Consider the following 17,564-nt stretch of genomic DNA (forward strand, 5'->3'; position numbering starts at 1 on the left):
GTGTGCGCTGCGCCGCCATGGAGAGGGCTTCTCTGGTGGCGTTTTTGGAACTACGCCGTGCGAAAGAAAATGAGAGCCTCGCTCATTGATGACGCGCGCCAGCCAATGGGAGCCTGTCCATCAGATCGCGGTTTCACCTCGCTGCATTGGGACACGGGGGTTTAGGTGCCGTTTGGAGCGGCTTCAAAACTGATGGCGTAGCTTCCCTCCATGGGACACTCAATGCTTTGTAATTAAAACAACTCAGCGCCAAATGCCAAGAAAGAGAAAACGCACACACACGCAACGTCTCCCTTGTCGAGTTAGGTTGCCGTGTGGAAGAAAGAGAACAGCGTAAACATGGACAAATTCAGACTAGTTCGAATCTCTTAAATTAATACCCGCCAAAGAGAAGTCTTTCCTAGTTGGTGCACTTGATGCCTGGGTGGCCTGCACGAACTGCGCTACAAGAATGAGGTGCAGAAATTTGAGATGGCGAAAGTTTCACCACTCCAGAGGATCGAATTCTATCTCCTCGATCTCCTTGTAGGCGAAGAAATCACTTGCATGCTTTTACTTTCTTGTGGCTTGTAGGTTCGTTTTGCTATGGTTGTTGTTGTGTTTTATTTATTGTTTTTTGTTTGTCCAAAGTACGTTTTTCGCTTTTCCCTGCCAGACGAGTACAAGCTTTCTCGGGACGACTGATGCTGCTGCATTGTTTATTATTATTTTTTTTTTTTTTTGTGGAAAGCATTTTCGGCGAGGTACAACGTTTTAAAGCGATCCATGGTAATCATCAAATATATCTTGACGTAAAGAACAACTTCCTTTCCGATTGGCCCTTTTTATCTAAGAAGGTAGTTTGCTCCCGGAATACAGTCGATGAAGCATTTCATTGTATCAGCCACTTATTCACTATAAACTGTACAGTCGCACACGTTTACGGGCCGCCTCGATAAAACAAGTGGATCCGGACCCGCGGATTTCCGCCTCCGATCCGCATCCGCAGCCCCTGTCATCCGCACATGATTCGAAATCTGCGAAATCGAATGCATTTTTATCCGCATCCGCTAGTTTGCTGTGGAAATCCGCAGAGGATCCGCGGGTAATCCGCGCGATATGCAGGGCTCTAATGATAACCCCTGAGAACGTGACGCTAAGGGTTGTGAGAAATTGCGAAAGTTTGGAAGCAGGACGTTACCTCAATCAAAAAATACAACATACAATTTCTTTTTTATCAGCCGAGGTCTGTTTAAGTTGAGTTAGGTTCATCAAACCAAGAAATGGCATTGTTTGCGCCTGTAGCAATTGGTTTCGTGAAAACACTGGGGAGACAGAAACAAAACAATGTTTTCTTTTTCACTGACAAATTGCTATTGGTTTCTTCATTGAAATTAACGTTACAGGCGCCCGCAATGTCACATTTCAGCTTGATAAATATTAGACTTAGGTGGAAATGTCGGCTCATCAGCTAAACTTTTGTTTTTCTCCCCGTATCTTTTGATGCAGGTAACGTCATGTTCTCAAACATTCGCATTTTATCACAACAATCAAGTGGAATATTCTCACAAAGGTTCAGCTTTCTGCAATGGGTAATTCATTTCTGCGAGCGAAACAAAAAAGCGTATCAATTTTCTGATTGGGCCCTGTATCGTCACTGACAACTTAAGAAACGCCGGGCGTGGCCTATTAGGATCATGCTTCTCGCTTTCTGATTGGTTCTTTGGCGTTGTTATCGGTTGAAACCCCTAACCGATTGACTGAACAGCGATACCCTAGTAAAAAAAAGTTATGTTGTATGAAAAATTTCATGGTTCAATAAACTCACATGATCGAGCAAGGTCATATAGGAGTATAGTAAAACCACACAACAGTACAAAAGCGGTTTGGTTCATAAGTTATTAGAAATTACTAATGGTTTCTTATAACTTAATACATAATCTTATATATTTCTTATACGTTATCATAAGGTTCTTATATGCTTCTAGATAATATTATCTGAGCGATTAGTTTTGAAAACTTATTTAAGGGAGATAATTTCAGCGAATAATAGCTACACAAAGCGAGGGAAATATATTTACCCGCCACGATTATTAAGGAGTCTTACTGCTTCGCAGAAAGTGGTAAATGAGGACGCGAGATATTTAAGAAAAACAATTATCTTTAAGCAGATTATATATTAAAAAAAAAACATTTACTCCACAAGAGAGGAAATTGATTGCACGAGCCATTTAAATTGTATCATAAACATTTGAATCTGACATAGTAACTGGAACTTCTCAGTTTGTGTGTTCTGGGATTGTTGTTTTTTAGCGTTGTTCGATTTTCCTCGTAGAAAGCAGGAGTTTTATTTGGGGAAAACAAACTCCTTTGAAAAATGCCTGAACAACCGTCGATATTGTTTTTTTTCAGAAATTTTCTCCCTAAACATGGTTTCCGTTTCGAAACCGGAACTAACCAAGCGGAACTAACCAACAACTAATTGTCCTTCTCTTTTTAGTTTTCAAAGGAAATGTATTTTTCCCTCAGAAGTAATTGAAAACGCCGCCGTACTACGTCAGTGCTGTCAAGTATATATATATATATATATATATATATATATATATATATATATATATATATATATATATATATATCGTATTAAGTGATCAGGAAATCAACTTTTTTTTAAATATTACTGCGCGTGCGGCAACGTATAGCCTATGGGAAGCATTCATTGGATTCCATATTTGAGGGCGATGTTTAGAGCACATGCTCAGAATGAGCTCACATTAATAGGCTACTAAGACCTTCAATCTTGATGGAGCGGAACGCACGTTGCAAAAGAACTGCGGAAGCTCGCCATTAGCACGCGCAGTGCTGAGAGAAAAAAATAATTTATTTATAATCCTTTCTCAAGTTCACCGGATAAATGTCTGCAGTCACAAAAGAGGTTTATAAAATTTACCTTTGTGACTTCAACCTCTGAGATTTGATTATCTGGTGCCCTTAATGAGACATTGGTCTCGTTCCCCAATGTTTGCACGTCCACTTCGTGTCCCAATATGTTTTGTATACGGCTTCAAAGAATTTTATTTTCTAGGCCCGTTGGCATACGCCCTCATTTGCCGCTAACATGTCTTAAAAATATTCTTTTTAATTGAGCCTTTTGACTCTTTTTCAATAACGGCCTTTTGAGTTTCTAAAGTAGATGCTGTCTGTGAAGAATACGCCGTCATCAAATTTACGTTTACTGTTTGACCAGTACTTGGTTTTTATATGTTGTGTGAATAAATAAGTAATTATTATTTGCTAGCAGTCTTCTAGAAATATATTACGGAGCTGATGCGGTACAAAGTGATTAATTTATAATGCATTTAAAAAAAACCTTCCCCCAGAAGGAAAGTTATTTGTCAACACAAATTTTAAAGGGGCTAAAAACTGAAACATGTAGCAGAGGCTTGAATGATCTGGCGAACCAGTAAAACGTCTTGCAAAAGGTCTCTCCAATAAAACTGGTGATGACGTTTTAAGTTTTCGATACGTTTACTATAGCCCCACTCGATTCAAACTCCCTTTGTGTGTGTGTGTGTTTGCGTAACGAGACAACAACAGCCGGCATCGTTAACGGCATGCCAGAAAAATGTTTCAAAACTGCATGCCCATTTTTGCAAGGTCCACTTTATACAAGACTCCTGAGCATATTTTAAATCCAGGAACCGTGACACGCACACAAAGCTTGTTTTGCCATACGGCTGCGCAGGAAGCCAGATTGGTGTATCTCATCACAGCTGAAATGCTCGCTATCAATTTGAAACCGTTGATATCCTTCTAGCTGTACCATTTAAAGCGACCAGCTAACGTCTGACCCTACTGCACAGTATCCACCGCGAATATCGATTAATATTGCCACGGACAGCTTAAGAGAAACATGGTGTAGAGAGTCCAGAGCAACCTGTCATTGCTCTGTGACCCTATGAGATAGCTGGAAAGAAGGCCAAAGTAAACGAAGCAAGAAGCTTGAACAAAATAGGCTACGCTTTACGTTTTGTTACCCTGTCGGTTTCTATGGTCTTTGTGAACAATTTGGTTAAGAACTGGGTTAATATATCTAGCGGCACCAATATCTGAAATTGTTACATTATGATCTATTATTTCAAATATTATTCCATAAGCTCCAGAGACTGCACCTCTTTAGTTGGCATAACACGTCTATGGCAAGAAAGTGCGTTCTCACCCTGTGTATATCACACAACTGTCACTGTTCTTCATGCCATGAATGGCTTTCAAATGCGTTGTTTTTTGTAGTTTGTTTTTAGAGGGAAACATAGTATTTATGAGGAAAATGACAAACTTAACCAATCCTTCAATGGAAAAGAAAACAAATTTTATAAAGCCAACGCGATCTTGTTTTTAAAGTGAAACTGCGTTGAGGAACAGCTGTCTTCTTTCGATTCCAGATGTGCTCCTCAACGGATACAGTCACCCTTGAAGAAGCCGAGCTGACCACGTGTTAGAGACTCGTTGAAATTTTATCTTTTAATCAAAATTTTACCCACTTAAACAGACTTCTTTCGAATATGTTTAATCTTCAAGTCAATATTTTCACCCAAATTGAGCACACTGTCGCGCGCCGTCTCTTCTGTAAGCGAAGTGGATGCTCCAGGCCCGAGTTTCTATGCCGGAACCGCTAGTAGATTAAACGAAAGTTACCAGCTGCGAATTAAAAAAGCACAAATGAGGACGGACAAGATGAAGAACGATACCGAAACAGCGCTGAGTCCGCTCTCTTCATCTGGTCTTTCGTCTTTTGGGCAGCTTTAATTCTCATGCATGTCGAGCCAACTCGCACAAGCTTCAACTTCGCCAACTGCCACCATTGTATAAATTTAAAAACACAAAAATAATTATTGTCCGGCATTATTTATGTGTAATCATTGAGAAGAAATTCCCAAGATGGAGATGATTTATGACACAATGTATGGATGTCTCCTCATAAATTAAGAGTTTAGTCGTGCCCTTCAGGGTGAATGGTGTGCAGTTGAACAAAGCAGCCTGACGCGGGATTCTATTTAGAGTTTACTTTTCTTGTTAATAAAGCGCACCAGTGCGTAAAGGAAAAAAAAAGAGCTTATCCAAGGTGGAAGAAAAAAAGCATCTTTTCAAAGAGCTCTGGCACTTAATGATGATATTAATCTTTTAATATATCTTATAATAACGTGTGTATAACGATTATATGCATAAATCTGCTCGTTTGACCGAACTACATAAACGCCCTCCTCTTATCAACCTTGAAGGATTTCCTTGAACAACTGCGTCTCTGGATCTGAAAAAAAAAAAAAAAAATCAAAATTACTATTTCCGCACACTTCTGTACGATACAAATCGAAAAAAAAAATTGCTGTAATTTTAATATAACATTGCCCCAAGTTCTTTTTTAATAAAATAGTATCAGGGTGTTGAACTGGTGTAAAGTATCTGCTTACGCCTTCTTCAAGATTGACAGAAATTATATTTATTTCTTAATGTTTTTGTATTATATGTATTCATACTTCGTTAATGCGAGGCTGCAAGAGAGCTGGTTAAGAACTGCTAGTTTGTAACGCTGGAAAGTGGGAAAACAGAAAGACAGGACAACACGAATCTCCACACAGTTAGAGTTTTGTTGTGCTGTCCTGTTTCCCCACTCTCCAGGGTTAAACAAAATCACGTGAAATTGCTAGGCAATTCTCTTACATACGTGAAACGTTCCAGCGTACGTCCCAAATGTTTAGCGATACTCTGCACTCTAAAAACGTTTGTGCGTCTACTTTCACGCACAACACTCGGCGATCCAATCCCCGCAACTTACGGAAGCAGCTCAGCGAATGACGATGCCGAAACATCTGTTTCGACCAAAAAACGCACTCTGAGTTGTGACATTAAGCAATGCAAAACGTCACGCTTGCATTGCTTAATGTCACAACTCAGACTGAGTTTTTTGGTCTAAACATATGTTTCGGCATTGTCACACGCTGAGCTGCCTCCGTAAGTTGCGGTGATTGGATCTCCGAGGTGTTGTGCGGGAAAGCAGACTCAAGGGCCTTTTCACAGTGAGTTTCCAAGCGCTAGATGCCTACGTTCACGGCGCTCTTCATCTTATTGTTTAAAGAGTACTATGGTGTGCACTTGATAGTTGCTCTTAGAATGAAAAGATACTACCTCTTATCGGGCTGATAAATCTGGCGACCTTTTAGAGTCTTCCGTACTCTCGCGCTCCTCTCCCTCACTCTGCACCGGTGGTCGAGCTCCTCCTCGCCTACCCTTCTGGTCACATGACCTTTCCGTTGACCAATCAGCTTCAGGCCCCCTCACTACTCGTCTCCCACCCGTCAACCAATCAGTGTCGAGCATCGCGGCTACGTAATTTTTCTATGCTTTACGAAAGGCCGAACACCTAGCCAAAGAACGTTTGACGTTAAAATGGCATACTCCGTGTAATGTTTGGAAATTCAGAACTGGTATGACAATAATTTTAATATCAAGGCCGACTGAACTAACAGTGAGGATAACTATCCTGGACACTATTTATGCAACAATGAAAGTGAATTTTCCAAATGTTAACTTTTTCAAATGCTAACGATGATATTAAACTATGTTGCCATAATTTTGAATGCCATATGTAAAGAGTAAAGGTAAAGAAAAGGTGATGACACTGTGGTTCAATGTCTTTCTGCTGAAATAAAAAGAATAATTTACACTTTACATTTTACGGATTGTATGAATGGCCTTAATAAAATCCTAGAAAGGTAAATATATATGCTGATGATGAGTGGAAGAAAGAATAAGTTACAAAGAAAATTTACGTATATACAATGGGCTCTTCCCTGCAAAATAAAAATGAAGATGAAATCCCTGACACTCGGAACGGCGCACTGAGGCCCAGGAGGGTGGAGCACAGGTTTTATTTGCGAATAGGATATTGCTATTAATAACATGTCACGGCATATCACAAATTGTTCATTCATTTTGAAGACTTTAGTTTAACTGAGATGCTCACATAGGTATGGTTTGCAAGAGTTCATTTAATAGACTGTATGTAAGCAAAGTATACAACGCATTTAAGTAAATAAGATGACACTTACCGCAATCCTCATTACAGTCGGCCTTAGTGTGAAAGCAGTTCAATGAACGAGGACAGCCAGATCTCACCATAACTGGTACACAGTGATTGGTGCGTGGATTGAAAGACCATTTGGCTTGAACGTTTCCTCCAGGACCTCCACGACCACCATTGTACAGGGGTTCACATCTCGCATTTGCTGTTGTCAAGAATCCTGGGGACAGGAATGAAAAGTAATGGCTCTCTGTCACATCTACCGGATATATTTCAAACGTGTTGGCTCCAATGTATCCCGTCAAAACACAGTGACCGAAAGATTAACTAGCCTGAAATATACGTACATACAAGGGCATGAAAGAAGAAACTATTAAAGCAAACCGTCATGAGTACAGTCGTCCTCATTGTTTTAGTCACGTACAGACTACAAATTCCAGAACGTGGCTATTCCCTAGCATCATAATATCGTTCGGCAACCATTGAGATTGCCGAATCAGGCAAATTATATGCCGAAGAAGACATCACGAAGCAAAGCGTGCGAGCATGATAGGTAACCCCCAGTTTTTCTTGGGCTTTCATTGATTGCAGCTCTTCAACGCATCCAGGGGCTGGCTTAACGTCATGAGCCGCCTCCACATGGCAATGCATTTCGAAACCATACCTCGGTTAATTCTTTTGCCCACACCTTCTCGCGAATGCTAAGGGTCTCATGAAGGAGGATATGTGCCGAGAAAACGAGGGATAGAAGAAGACGAGAGGGCGCGGAGACGTCAAGACGCCGTGCTCTGGGGCCCTACGTTGCGCTTTTGTGACTCCCACGGCAACTAGGGAGAAGGAAGTGACGTCAACATTGCAGCAAACGCAAATCGGATGTTGATTGGCGAGAGTCTGATGACGAATTTACGCGGAAGAAAACAAAGCTCGCTATTTTTTTGTTTTCTTTGGGGGAAATTCGTCATCAGCGACTCTCACCAATAAACATCCAATTTGCGTTTGCTGCGTTGGTGACGTCACTTCCTTCTCCTTAGTTGCCGTGGGAGTCCAAAAAGCGCAAGATAGGGCCCCTGGTTGGAATGGTTAGTGGGCAAGCCTTAAGCTAGCGGTTTTTGTCTCCACTGCACTCATGGAGCGAGTTCAAGTTCGAAACCCAAACGACGGTCGTTGGCATTCCGCGTTCTAACGGGCTCGAAGAGTGCAGTAGAGACAAAGGCAGCTAGCTTTAGGTATATCCACTACTCATTACAACCAGAACTCGGCGTTCTGCCGTCCCTGCGCGCTCTCATCTCCTCCGGTCTCTCAATTTATCGGCGCATAGAGTCGCTCGGGCGCGTGACCTTCGCCCATGATTTGTTTACTCCGTTCACCGCTAAGCTGACTGTGGGGTGGAAGCTACATGCACGTGGAACCAGTCCGCCGTCGGTCTTGCACCAGGTGATCAAGTTATCTGCAAGTACGGCGATCAATTGGTCCGTCGAGTAAGTGGTTTCTACAACCCTGATAGCTGGATTGTGAACGGAGTACAGCATCTGCGATGTTATGGATGTTTCTGTGTCGGCGAACGACTAAGGGGTGGATGCATGAAAAGAGGTGGTGGCTGACTCGCAACGTCAGCTTCTCGTTCAATTCTCCGTTACACGAAGTCCATTTTAGCAATGAAGAAAGATGCTTTGTACTGTGCTCACCAAGCGAAGCTAGGATCTCCCATTTATAGAATCAAGTAGTTGATTCCTCAAGTGAGATATTCTAGCCGCGCTTGATGAGTACAGCACATGACAGCTACAGCGGCGTGTGTGCATTTCCGAGGAACACTGCAATGTACGTTGTTAGATGCTAAGCCCCTCGACAGGGACGTCTCTTTATAACCCAACTCTTCTTTTTTTTTTCTTTTTATTCAGGTTGAATTTGAAGTGGAAATTATTTTAAAGGCAAAAGTTATGCATGATTTTCTGAAAATTTAAATGGGAAAATGACGGCCGGCTGGGTTTTCGAATACATGGGGCTCTATGGGCACCAGCAACCGAAAACGGGCGAAAATGGGCTCCATTTTCCCATTGAAATTTTCAGAAAATCAATTATAACTTTTGAGTAAGTTACCGGATCGGGCTAAAACTTTGGCATCTGGTTGTGACCTCTAGCGCTACCTTTGGGCGGAGAATGAGCGTTCGGCGATGCCTAGTTTATATTTTGCGGTAAAAAAACCCTGTGAATAATCTTTTGTGACACCCTGTATATATATATATATATATATATGTTCAAGAACGGTTTTGTTAATTACGGAAGCGGAGCCACTACAAACTTTTTTTTCAGGGAAATCAACGTATCCACTTCGACACAGGTGTTTGATTTTAAATACACCCACCGAATAAATAAATGACAGAACACAATGTTTCTGAACTAGAAATATCCACACGCTTCTGTCTCAGGATGATAAATTATATATATATATATATATATATATATATACATATATTGTGGGACTCGCCCTTTGGGGGGGTTACCACTTAGAAACACAAAGGTTCCATGGGTCCGGATAAAGACGTGTTTATTGACTGCAATGTCAGCACGCTTCGCTCTTAGACAATGAAAAGTCTGGGCGCTGGCTCAATTGCCAGTATCACCCGGTCGGTTTCCCGCGCTGCCGCATTAGGCAGATTCACGGGAAGTCGGAGGCCCACAAAGAAAAACCGAGCTCCGTAGAGCCAGGGCCTCCGCCGACGAGAGCCCCTGGCCCACCTTCGGGGCCAGCTTATGTAGCCTCGGAGAATGGACGCGCCCGGGGAGGCCACTAGCAGTCGCGTCCATTGTAACTCTCAAGGGTGTGCCGAAGGCGCGTTCACCCAAATGGGCAAGGGAGAGCCGGCCCCTTCGGGGAATTCGGCCTCGTGGTTCCTTGTATCCGGGAGGCCGACGCCATTGGTGACGACGACTCCCACGGCCTGCTTGAAGCTAGGCCTGGATAGGGATAGAGGGAACCCAATGGTTCCCACACTCCCCCCTTCTCAAGGCTAAGGTAGGCCTAAAAATAAAATGGCCTACCGGCTCTCAAAAACAAAATAAAAAAAAACGAAACGCTAGAGCGAAGGAGCATGCCGCGAAGAAAAACAAAGAAATAAAAAAAACGATCAGCGCGGTACATGCTGAAAACTCTAGCTCGCTGCTTGACAGTGGACCCCGGGTGCAGCCGAACTCTGCAGCCCACGCTTCTTGGCAGGCTTACCGGGAGTAGCGTTGCAATGTCCGTGTAGTGGCCTGGCTTGTGCAGGAAGGACGGCCCGGACACTCCATGACGAAATGTTCGCGGAACCGCGGAAAGTACTGCGGCTGGGCGTCTCTCCTTGGGGACGCACCATGTGGCACGGGCACTGTCACCCTGTCCGTGACGCGATGCGAGCTGCTTGCTGTCGGCACGGGTCCACAGCTTGGGTCTGCGACGAGATGCCACGTGTTGCTGGCCTGGAGACGAGTCCAGGCAGGGGGAGGGTGGCTGCCGCCATCTTGGCCAGCAGCCGAGGAGCCGGATCTGGACAGGCAGGCCGGCGACGGCGACGATGACGCTCCCTGGCGTCAATGCAGCTTCGGTGTGGAACCATGACCCAGGAACCGCCGGGAACTGGAATGCCGCCTGCGCTCTGCCCCCCTCTCCCGTTTCGTTCCCCAAGAAGGAAGCTTCGGAAATTCCGAGCAAGGTGGAGCCGTCCAACTGAGGACACTCGACCAATCTCTGGGTGCACAAGGCCCCAGAGATAAAAACGAGGCAGAGACAAAGGGTTCTTTTCTGCCGTGAGTCACGTGCATCGCACTGGCTCGGCTCGCGAAGTTATTGTGAAAATAGTTCCACGACTCCGCTTAATGTGAACACGGATGTCCACATACCAAGCTGACTCGCGTCACCCCGGACAATGGATTTGTTGGTGACTATTCGAAGAGGCAAAGTTCTTTGTAGCTGCTTTTGCTAACGATGCCTAATCGCTTCGATTTGCGGGCGCAATGAAATGTCAAATGCACCACCCTGTCCTTTCTTGTGATATTGAAACGATGCAGGGCTGCAATCGGGCAGGCTCGCCAACATTGTTATTTTTCAAACATGTTAGCTTTTACCTTTGGCTAAAACACAAATGCCCGAGGCCAGGTATAGCACAGCGACCTAACTTCGAAAAGTCTTGGAGCCGCGTGCTGCCCTGGCCAACGCGAACAAAGGAGAGCACCGAATGCACCTCCCAGCCGCGCAGGACAGCCACCTTGAACTGCAATGTTCGTAGAGGCCAAGCGACGTAGCACGAGTTTATCCGCATCAGCAAGAACAGAAACCGATCCCAAATAAAAAAGAAACCCCGTGCCAATAGCAATACCAGACTATTTACGGCACCGATCGGCAACAACACGAGTTGCTCGACCCGGCGAGTACGCTGCCCGGCTGCCAAAGCCCGTCTGCAACAATACGAGTTGCTTAGCGACGTTAGTGGCGAGCGTACCGCCCGGCGGACGCACCGCCCGACTCCGCAGAGTCCGCGAAAGTATTTACAACTATTCACATATTTACACCCCGGATCGTTCTGCTGGGCATCAAAAACTCATCGGTGCTACCGTCGATTCCCAACGAACACTTCGAGTTCCGCGGCTCACGATCTCGTCCAGTGACCGCATGGCGGTTACCTTAATCGGACACGCAATCATCCCGGGACGCTGTTCAACCTGTTGCACTGTCCGGTAGCACGATTGAACCGCTCCCGGACCCCGCGGCGTTTCCACAATTAACGTCGCTTTTACGGGGTCGCAACTCGATAGGTGGCCCTCAAGGGTTCCTAACGTTATTGTTGCGTGCGACGCTCACTGACTTTTGGCCGGAGTCGATCGCGGGTAAACGGAACATACTCAATTCTAGTAGCCGAAAACCATGCTCACGCCAGTCCTCTGTCCCTTGATAGCGGGAAGGAAAGACGGAGTAAAAAGGAAATCATTTTGACTCACTCAGTTTTCCCGGGGGGCCTTTGTTCCGGGGTCGCTTGGTCAACCTGATGGCTACTGGTCCGTGGACGCGGCGACGAAGGGCACCATCGGCGGTCTCCGCAACCTCGCTAGACTGGGACCGGTGTTGCAGGCACAGCGCATTTTCTCGCTCCGAGATACGCTTTTAGTTTGTGCGCTGACGGGGTGTCCACTCTGGGTGGGCCCCGCGAGCCGTCTCGAAGGCAAAAAGCTGCACTTGCTTCGTGTTGCGTCACCGTGCTTTGTTCGAGAACGGGCTTGACCTCGAAAAGCGCAGGTGCGCCTCCCCAGCGAAGTAGGCTGGCGTCGTCCCGAAAGGGAATGCCTCGGACGTATTCCGGGCGTTTAGTCACCTCCGTTTGGAAGCGAGCTCGGCTGAAAAGACACTGCATTGTGTCCGTGCGTGGCTGACGTGGCCACTAAGCCGTTGAGTGGCGTCGGGTGTCGGGCGTTCGCCTCTCCCTTTGTCCACCTGTTTGATCCTTGGCCGGAAATTGACCTGGTTCGCTATCTTAGCGAAAGGAGATGGATGCTGCTTTGTTTGCAGTCGCCGGACAGGCCGCACGTTGGGGCGCCAAATGTGGGACTCGCCCTTTGGGGGGGTTACCACTTAGAAACACAAAGGTTCCATGGGTCCGGATAAAGACGTGTTTATTGACTGCAATGTCAGCACGCTTCGCTCTTAGACAATGAAAAGTCTGGGCGCTGGCTCAATTGCCAGTATCACCCGGTCGGTTTCCCGCGCTGCCGCATTAGGCAGATTCACGGGAAGTCGGAGGCCCACAAAGAAAAACCGAGCTCCGTAGAGCCAGGGCCTCCGCCGACGAGAGCCCCTGGCCCACCTTCGGGGCCAGCTTATGTAGCCTCGGAGAATGGACGCGCCCGGGGAGGCCACTAGCAGTCGCGTCCATTGTAACTCTCAAGGGTGTGCCGAAGGCGCGTTCACCCAAATGGGCAAGGGAGAGCCGGCCCCTTCGGGGAATTCGGCCTCGTGGTTCCTTGTATCCGGGAGGCCGACGCCATTGGTGACGACGACTCCCACGGCCTGCTTGAAGCTAGGCCTGGATAGGGATAGAGGGAACCCAATGGTTCCCACAATATATATGTGTGTGTGTGTGTGTGTGTGTGTGTGTGTCTGTGTGGTAAACGAAAAGACAAGGGAAAAACGGAAAATAAAAAAAGACAAGTTCCAAGAGCCTACTCGTCCAGCTCGCTACTTTGATTCAACATCAAATGTCACAAGAGTAATGGCTCACAAAAACATTGCAAGGTTTTACCAATGATTTCGCATCCATTCCAGTTCGAAATTAAGGCCCAGTACAACCAAAGCCTCTGCGAAATGAAACAAGATGTACTATACGTACCTGTTGTGTGAATAGAAATAACGACGGCAATCAGCAGGAGCTTCATCGCTTATCTTGATTCCTTCGCATTTAAGCGAATTGATGATTTTATACCTTCGACACACAACGTAAGAATTACGTGGACAATGGTATCATTGTTCATTTCCGCCGTCACGACGCAAAATTCCAACTGTGATGATTGTCAAAACCCCTCGAGAAGTAAATAAAAATAACAAAAACAAAATACAATACGCAATCGCAAAATGCAGCGGCGTTTGTTCGGTCCACCTGTGTGCGGCAAAAAAAGCTCGCCAAATAAATCAGATACTATCAAGCAGGCACGTAGCCAGGATTTTGTTTCGGGGGGGGGGGGGGGGGGGAGGGGGGGGGGGAGCCGCCCATGACAAAATTGTGTATAAGGGGGAAGGGAGAGAGGAGGCCCCCGGCAAAATGACAAGATTTGGGGGGGGGGGGGGGGGGGGCATGGGTCCACTTCCCTGGCTACGTGTCTGCTATCAAGGCTTCGTTTTATTTTCTCCTTTTAAGTATTTGTTGCCGGAAGGTGTGCATATCTAAATACTATGTTATACTTCGAAATTTGAACGCAGCGAACGTAGCGTTGCGCAAAATATGTGCCTTTGATTGGCCGGCGATCAGGGACTCCATATATGCGATCAATCTTGTTATGCTCGACGTCGGAGTATAACAGAGCCTTAATACCACCTTGAAATCATGAGGGGGCCTTGTCTTCTACGTTGCATCGTCAGAGCTCGGCCCTTCGATGTCGCTGCGAGCTGCTATTTCTTCCTCACCCTCAGCGCCTCTCCGTGTGGTCAGTGACAAGATAAGAAGCGGAGGGTGCGGCAAAAGTTCCTTGCATCTCATCATCGCTGTTTGGCCTATGAGATTCCGCCATTAACCAATGAGGAGGTTGAACAACCAATCACGAAACAAGACGCGGAAATGTAAAGAGCCAAGAGGAGAGTGCTTATTCGGGATAGACCAGTGGCTCTCATGTTTGGAGCAGGACCCCTGGCGAGGAAAATTATGTAATCGTTTAGGTCGTGTTTCTGTTGTGCGTCGCGTTACGTCCTTCCAAACGCTGTTAGGTATAAACAGCATGCAAGCGGTTTGTCGAGCGACGAGTAGAGCGACGGGGAGCCGGTCCGCTATCGAGCAGTCAGTCGCGCGAATAGGCATTGATTGCGTCTTGAATTGAAACACCATTTGGGTACGGACGAAAATGTCATATATGGCACTGATATACTTTACATATGGCCATATATGATAATATAAGGAACCAAATGAGGCCATGTACCGCTATATATGGGAGGAAATACGGCCGCATATCGCCATATAAGTGGGCAAATACTGACATATATGGCCACAGAAGTGCATAAATGCGGCCATATACCGCCATATACGCGTGCAAATATGACTGATTGCACTGCATAAAAGTTCAAATACGGCCACATATAGCCCTTTCACGACATATATGGTTAAAATATATCCCGTGATAATGATATTAGTGCCCGTTTCGGTCGTACAAAAAAAAAGTTAAATGTACTTGCGAAGACACTAGTTGATTTATCTACAGTGCATGTCTCATGTAATTGGTTAACTATTGTTAACATCCTTAAGGTGAAGTTATTCCATATATTTGAACCAATTATTCAATTCCGCAATTCGACGATTGAAAGAAATGAAGTTTGGTTGTGTGTTTGACGTGTGACAATATGACGAAGTGCATAAGATCGGAAACCGAGTTCATTAAATAATGGATTTTAGATCGCAGCTCTTAGGCGCCAGTTTCCGCTTTAAGTGGCGTCGGCGTCGCCGTCGGCATCGGTGTAACCGCCCCGCTTAATTTAGCGGGATATTGAATTGAAGCTTATGTCACGTGACGTCAATTTTCCTGCTAAATCTAACAGTGAAACTAATGTTGTTCATGTTTCCCCGCTAAATTTAGCGGGGGAACACGAACCGTTCGCTTACTGAAGATGCCAGATGCTACTTCGACGTCCCGAACCATTTTCCCTTCGAACGGCTGCAAAGCCGTTGCGCCCGGAGTACCCTACGCAGCATCATTCAAAAACCGTTCGTGCAGCATCGCAACCTTCCGTTTGCGAGCGTCGGCGATTCAACGTGTGTTGAAACTCGGAAGATGTGCTCTCCGTGGTGTCTTTTATGTGTAACTCTTTCATAAAAAATTTTAAGTTTAAAAACGCGAACCCAACAGTGTACCAATAATTTTAAATTTATTGGTAAATAGTTTTTTTTTTTTTTTTTTTTACTTGTGGTCATCGTGCGCAAAAAAAAGTCCCGCTTAGTTTTTCATTTAAAATTATATTTTGGGCTAGACATCTTCGGAAGTTCAAAAGCTGAACTTCATAGAGCTGTCCTGTTCACTCGGTATCGACAGCAGGGTAAACACTATGAGTGTTTTAGGCCAATCGTGTCTCCGGTTTTGGTCACGTGCCTACAGTCTAGAAGCTGGTGAGAAGGCAGAACACGGCAACTGCCTCAAGCCCAAGGCCACACATAGCGTTCACTGCACTATCAACCTTGGGTACAAGTGACAAATCCTCTCGTTGTGGTCACTGTTAGGATCAGGACCAGGTCCTGTTTGGGACGCCCCAGAAGATAAGCCTTTTGTGTGTGCACCCCCGTTTTGGCGTTTCCTTCTTTCCTTTTCTCTCTCTCCCTAAGCTGAAAGCGTGGTACATCGTGCGCACGTGACGAACTGTTCTCTGTGCGCAGGAAATGGCAGCAGCGTGGTCGCGTGGTGTGATGGATGACGTATTAGCCGTTGGCAATCTCGGAGTGTCTGCTACTGAAGCTAGTTTGGCATGCGTTGCGCCCTGCATGGCTGCTGCGGATTCTGCTTCTGCAGTAAATTCGAAAAGTCCTACCCGTATACCGGCAACAAGCGATTTCTTCAAAGAAGCCGACTAATTTTTTTGTGATGCGTTTTGAATTCGGTTCTACAAATGGCAGCTTGTGCTACATCATGTTCAATGTTATTAACACAGTCCTTCTCGTTTTTGTGTTTGAGTGGTTGTCATGCCCGTGTAAACATATATCTCGGATTACACCTTTCAAGTCCGGTATCTTCAACGTAAGTGCGCTGCAACCTACTTCGCGACAATTGATCGTTTTCCTACAGGTACTCTTCCAGATCACCTCTAGAATTAGGCCGTGGCTATCTTCTGGCAGCCGGGAGAATGATTTCTTCGAAATTCTACCAGCAGTCACTTGCCATTGACCGTCTGAAATCATGTCACAACTACAGATAGAATATTATTTTTTTTATTCTCCCTGCGTTTCGTGATAACACATTCCACGGCCACCTTCTCGTGGATACACATTTCATGGACACACGTTTCGTCGACATTAAAGTTTCATCGACATTCGTTACGCGAATGTCGATACTTCTGCTCTTCTGGGAATTAGTTGAGCGAAGTCAGGAGTGGCGTAAAGCGCAGCTCATGTAAAAAAGAATAAAAGTTGCTACATGCTCAATATCCACATGGAATTTTTCTTGTACAGATGAGAATTTACCTTTGGTAGATATTTTTAGAAAACAACAGTACACATAAAGGTTACCTTATTTAATTTGGACATATATGGCCTTAAATGGGAGGCAGATTTACCCCTAATTGGCAGACCCAGAAATGGATATAAAACAAATTGGGCATATCAGCCCAGATATGCCTTATATCAACTCATATGTTTTATATGAACATATATGCCCAATTGTTTATATAACCATATTTGTTTTTTTTTATATATAAGTCCTGATATGTCATTTTCGTAAGGGACCCTATTACGTTCGCTCCTCCAGCACCTCCATGACCGCCATGGTACAGGGGTTTATATGTAAATTTTTCTGTTTCCAAGAGTCCTTCGGACACTATTAAAAAAAACGTCTCCGTGTGATACGGACTGTATATATTGCAAATTTAGCTGAACTGCAGCCCGTGAAAACGCGGTGGCCGAAATATTCGCTAGCCTTAATTGTATGTATATAGCAACCCTTTCAAAAAATTTATATCTGGCCATATCTGAAGTTTTCAGATATGGCACATATCGAAAAATGGCCACATTTAACCTAATATGGTACATCTTCCAGATATAGCCTCATAAATAATGTCGGATATAGTCCAAAATCCATGGCT

At 45.1% G+C, this 17,564-nt stretch overlaps 1 protein-coding gene across 1 annotated transcript; it reads right to left on the reverse strand.

Moving 5' to 3' along the window:
- Window positions 1–5,186: 5,186 nt before the first annotated feature.
- LOC120848473 lies at window positions 5,187–13,453 on the reverse strand. Its single transcript, XM_040220455.1, has 3 exons — window positions 13,408–13,453; window positions 7,083–7,274; window positions 5,187–5,284 (listed from the first exon to the last, which is right to left on the reverse strand). The coding sequence occupies exons 1-3, from the start codon at window positions 13,451–13,453 to the stop codon at window positions 5,244–5,246; spliced, it is 279 nt and encodes a 92-aa protein (XP_040076389.1). The 3' UTR covers window positions 5,187–5,243.
- Between the last annotated feature and the right edge of the window lie 4,111 nt (window positions 13,454–17,564).

This window comes from Ixodes scapularis, unplaced genomic scaffold (genome assembly GCF_016920785.2).
Source record: "Ixodes scapularis isolate PalLabHiFi unplaced genomic scaffold, ASM1692078v2 PGA_scaffold10__122_contigs__length_95168666, whole genome shotgun sequence".
NCBI lineage: Eukaryota > Metazoa > Arthropoda > Arachnida > Ixodida > Ixodidae > Ixodes > Ixodes scapularis.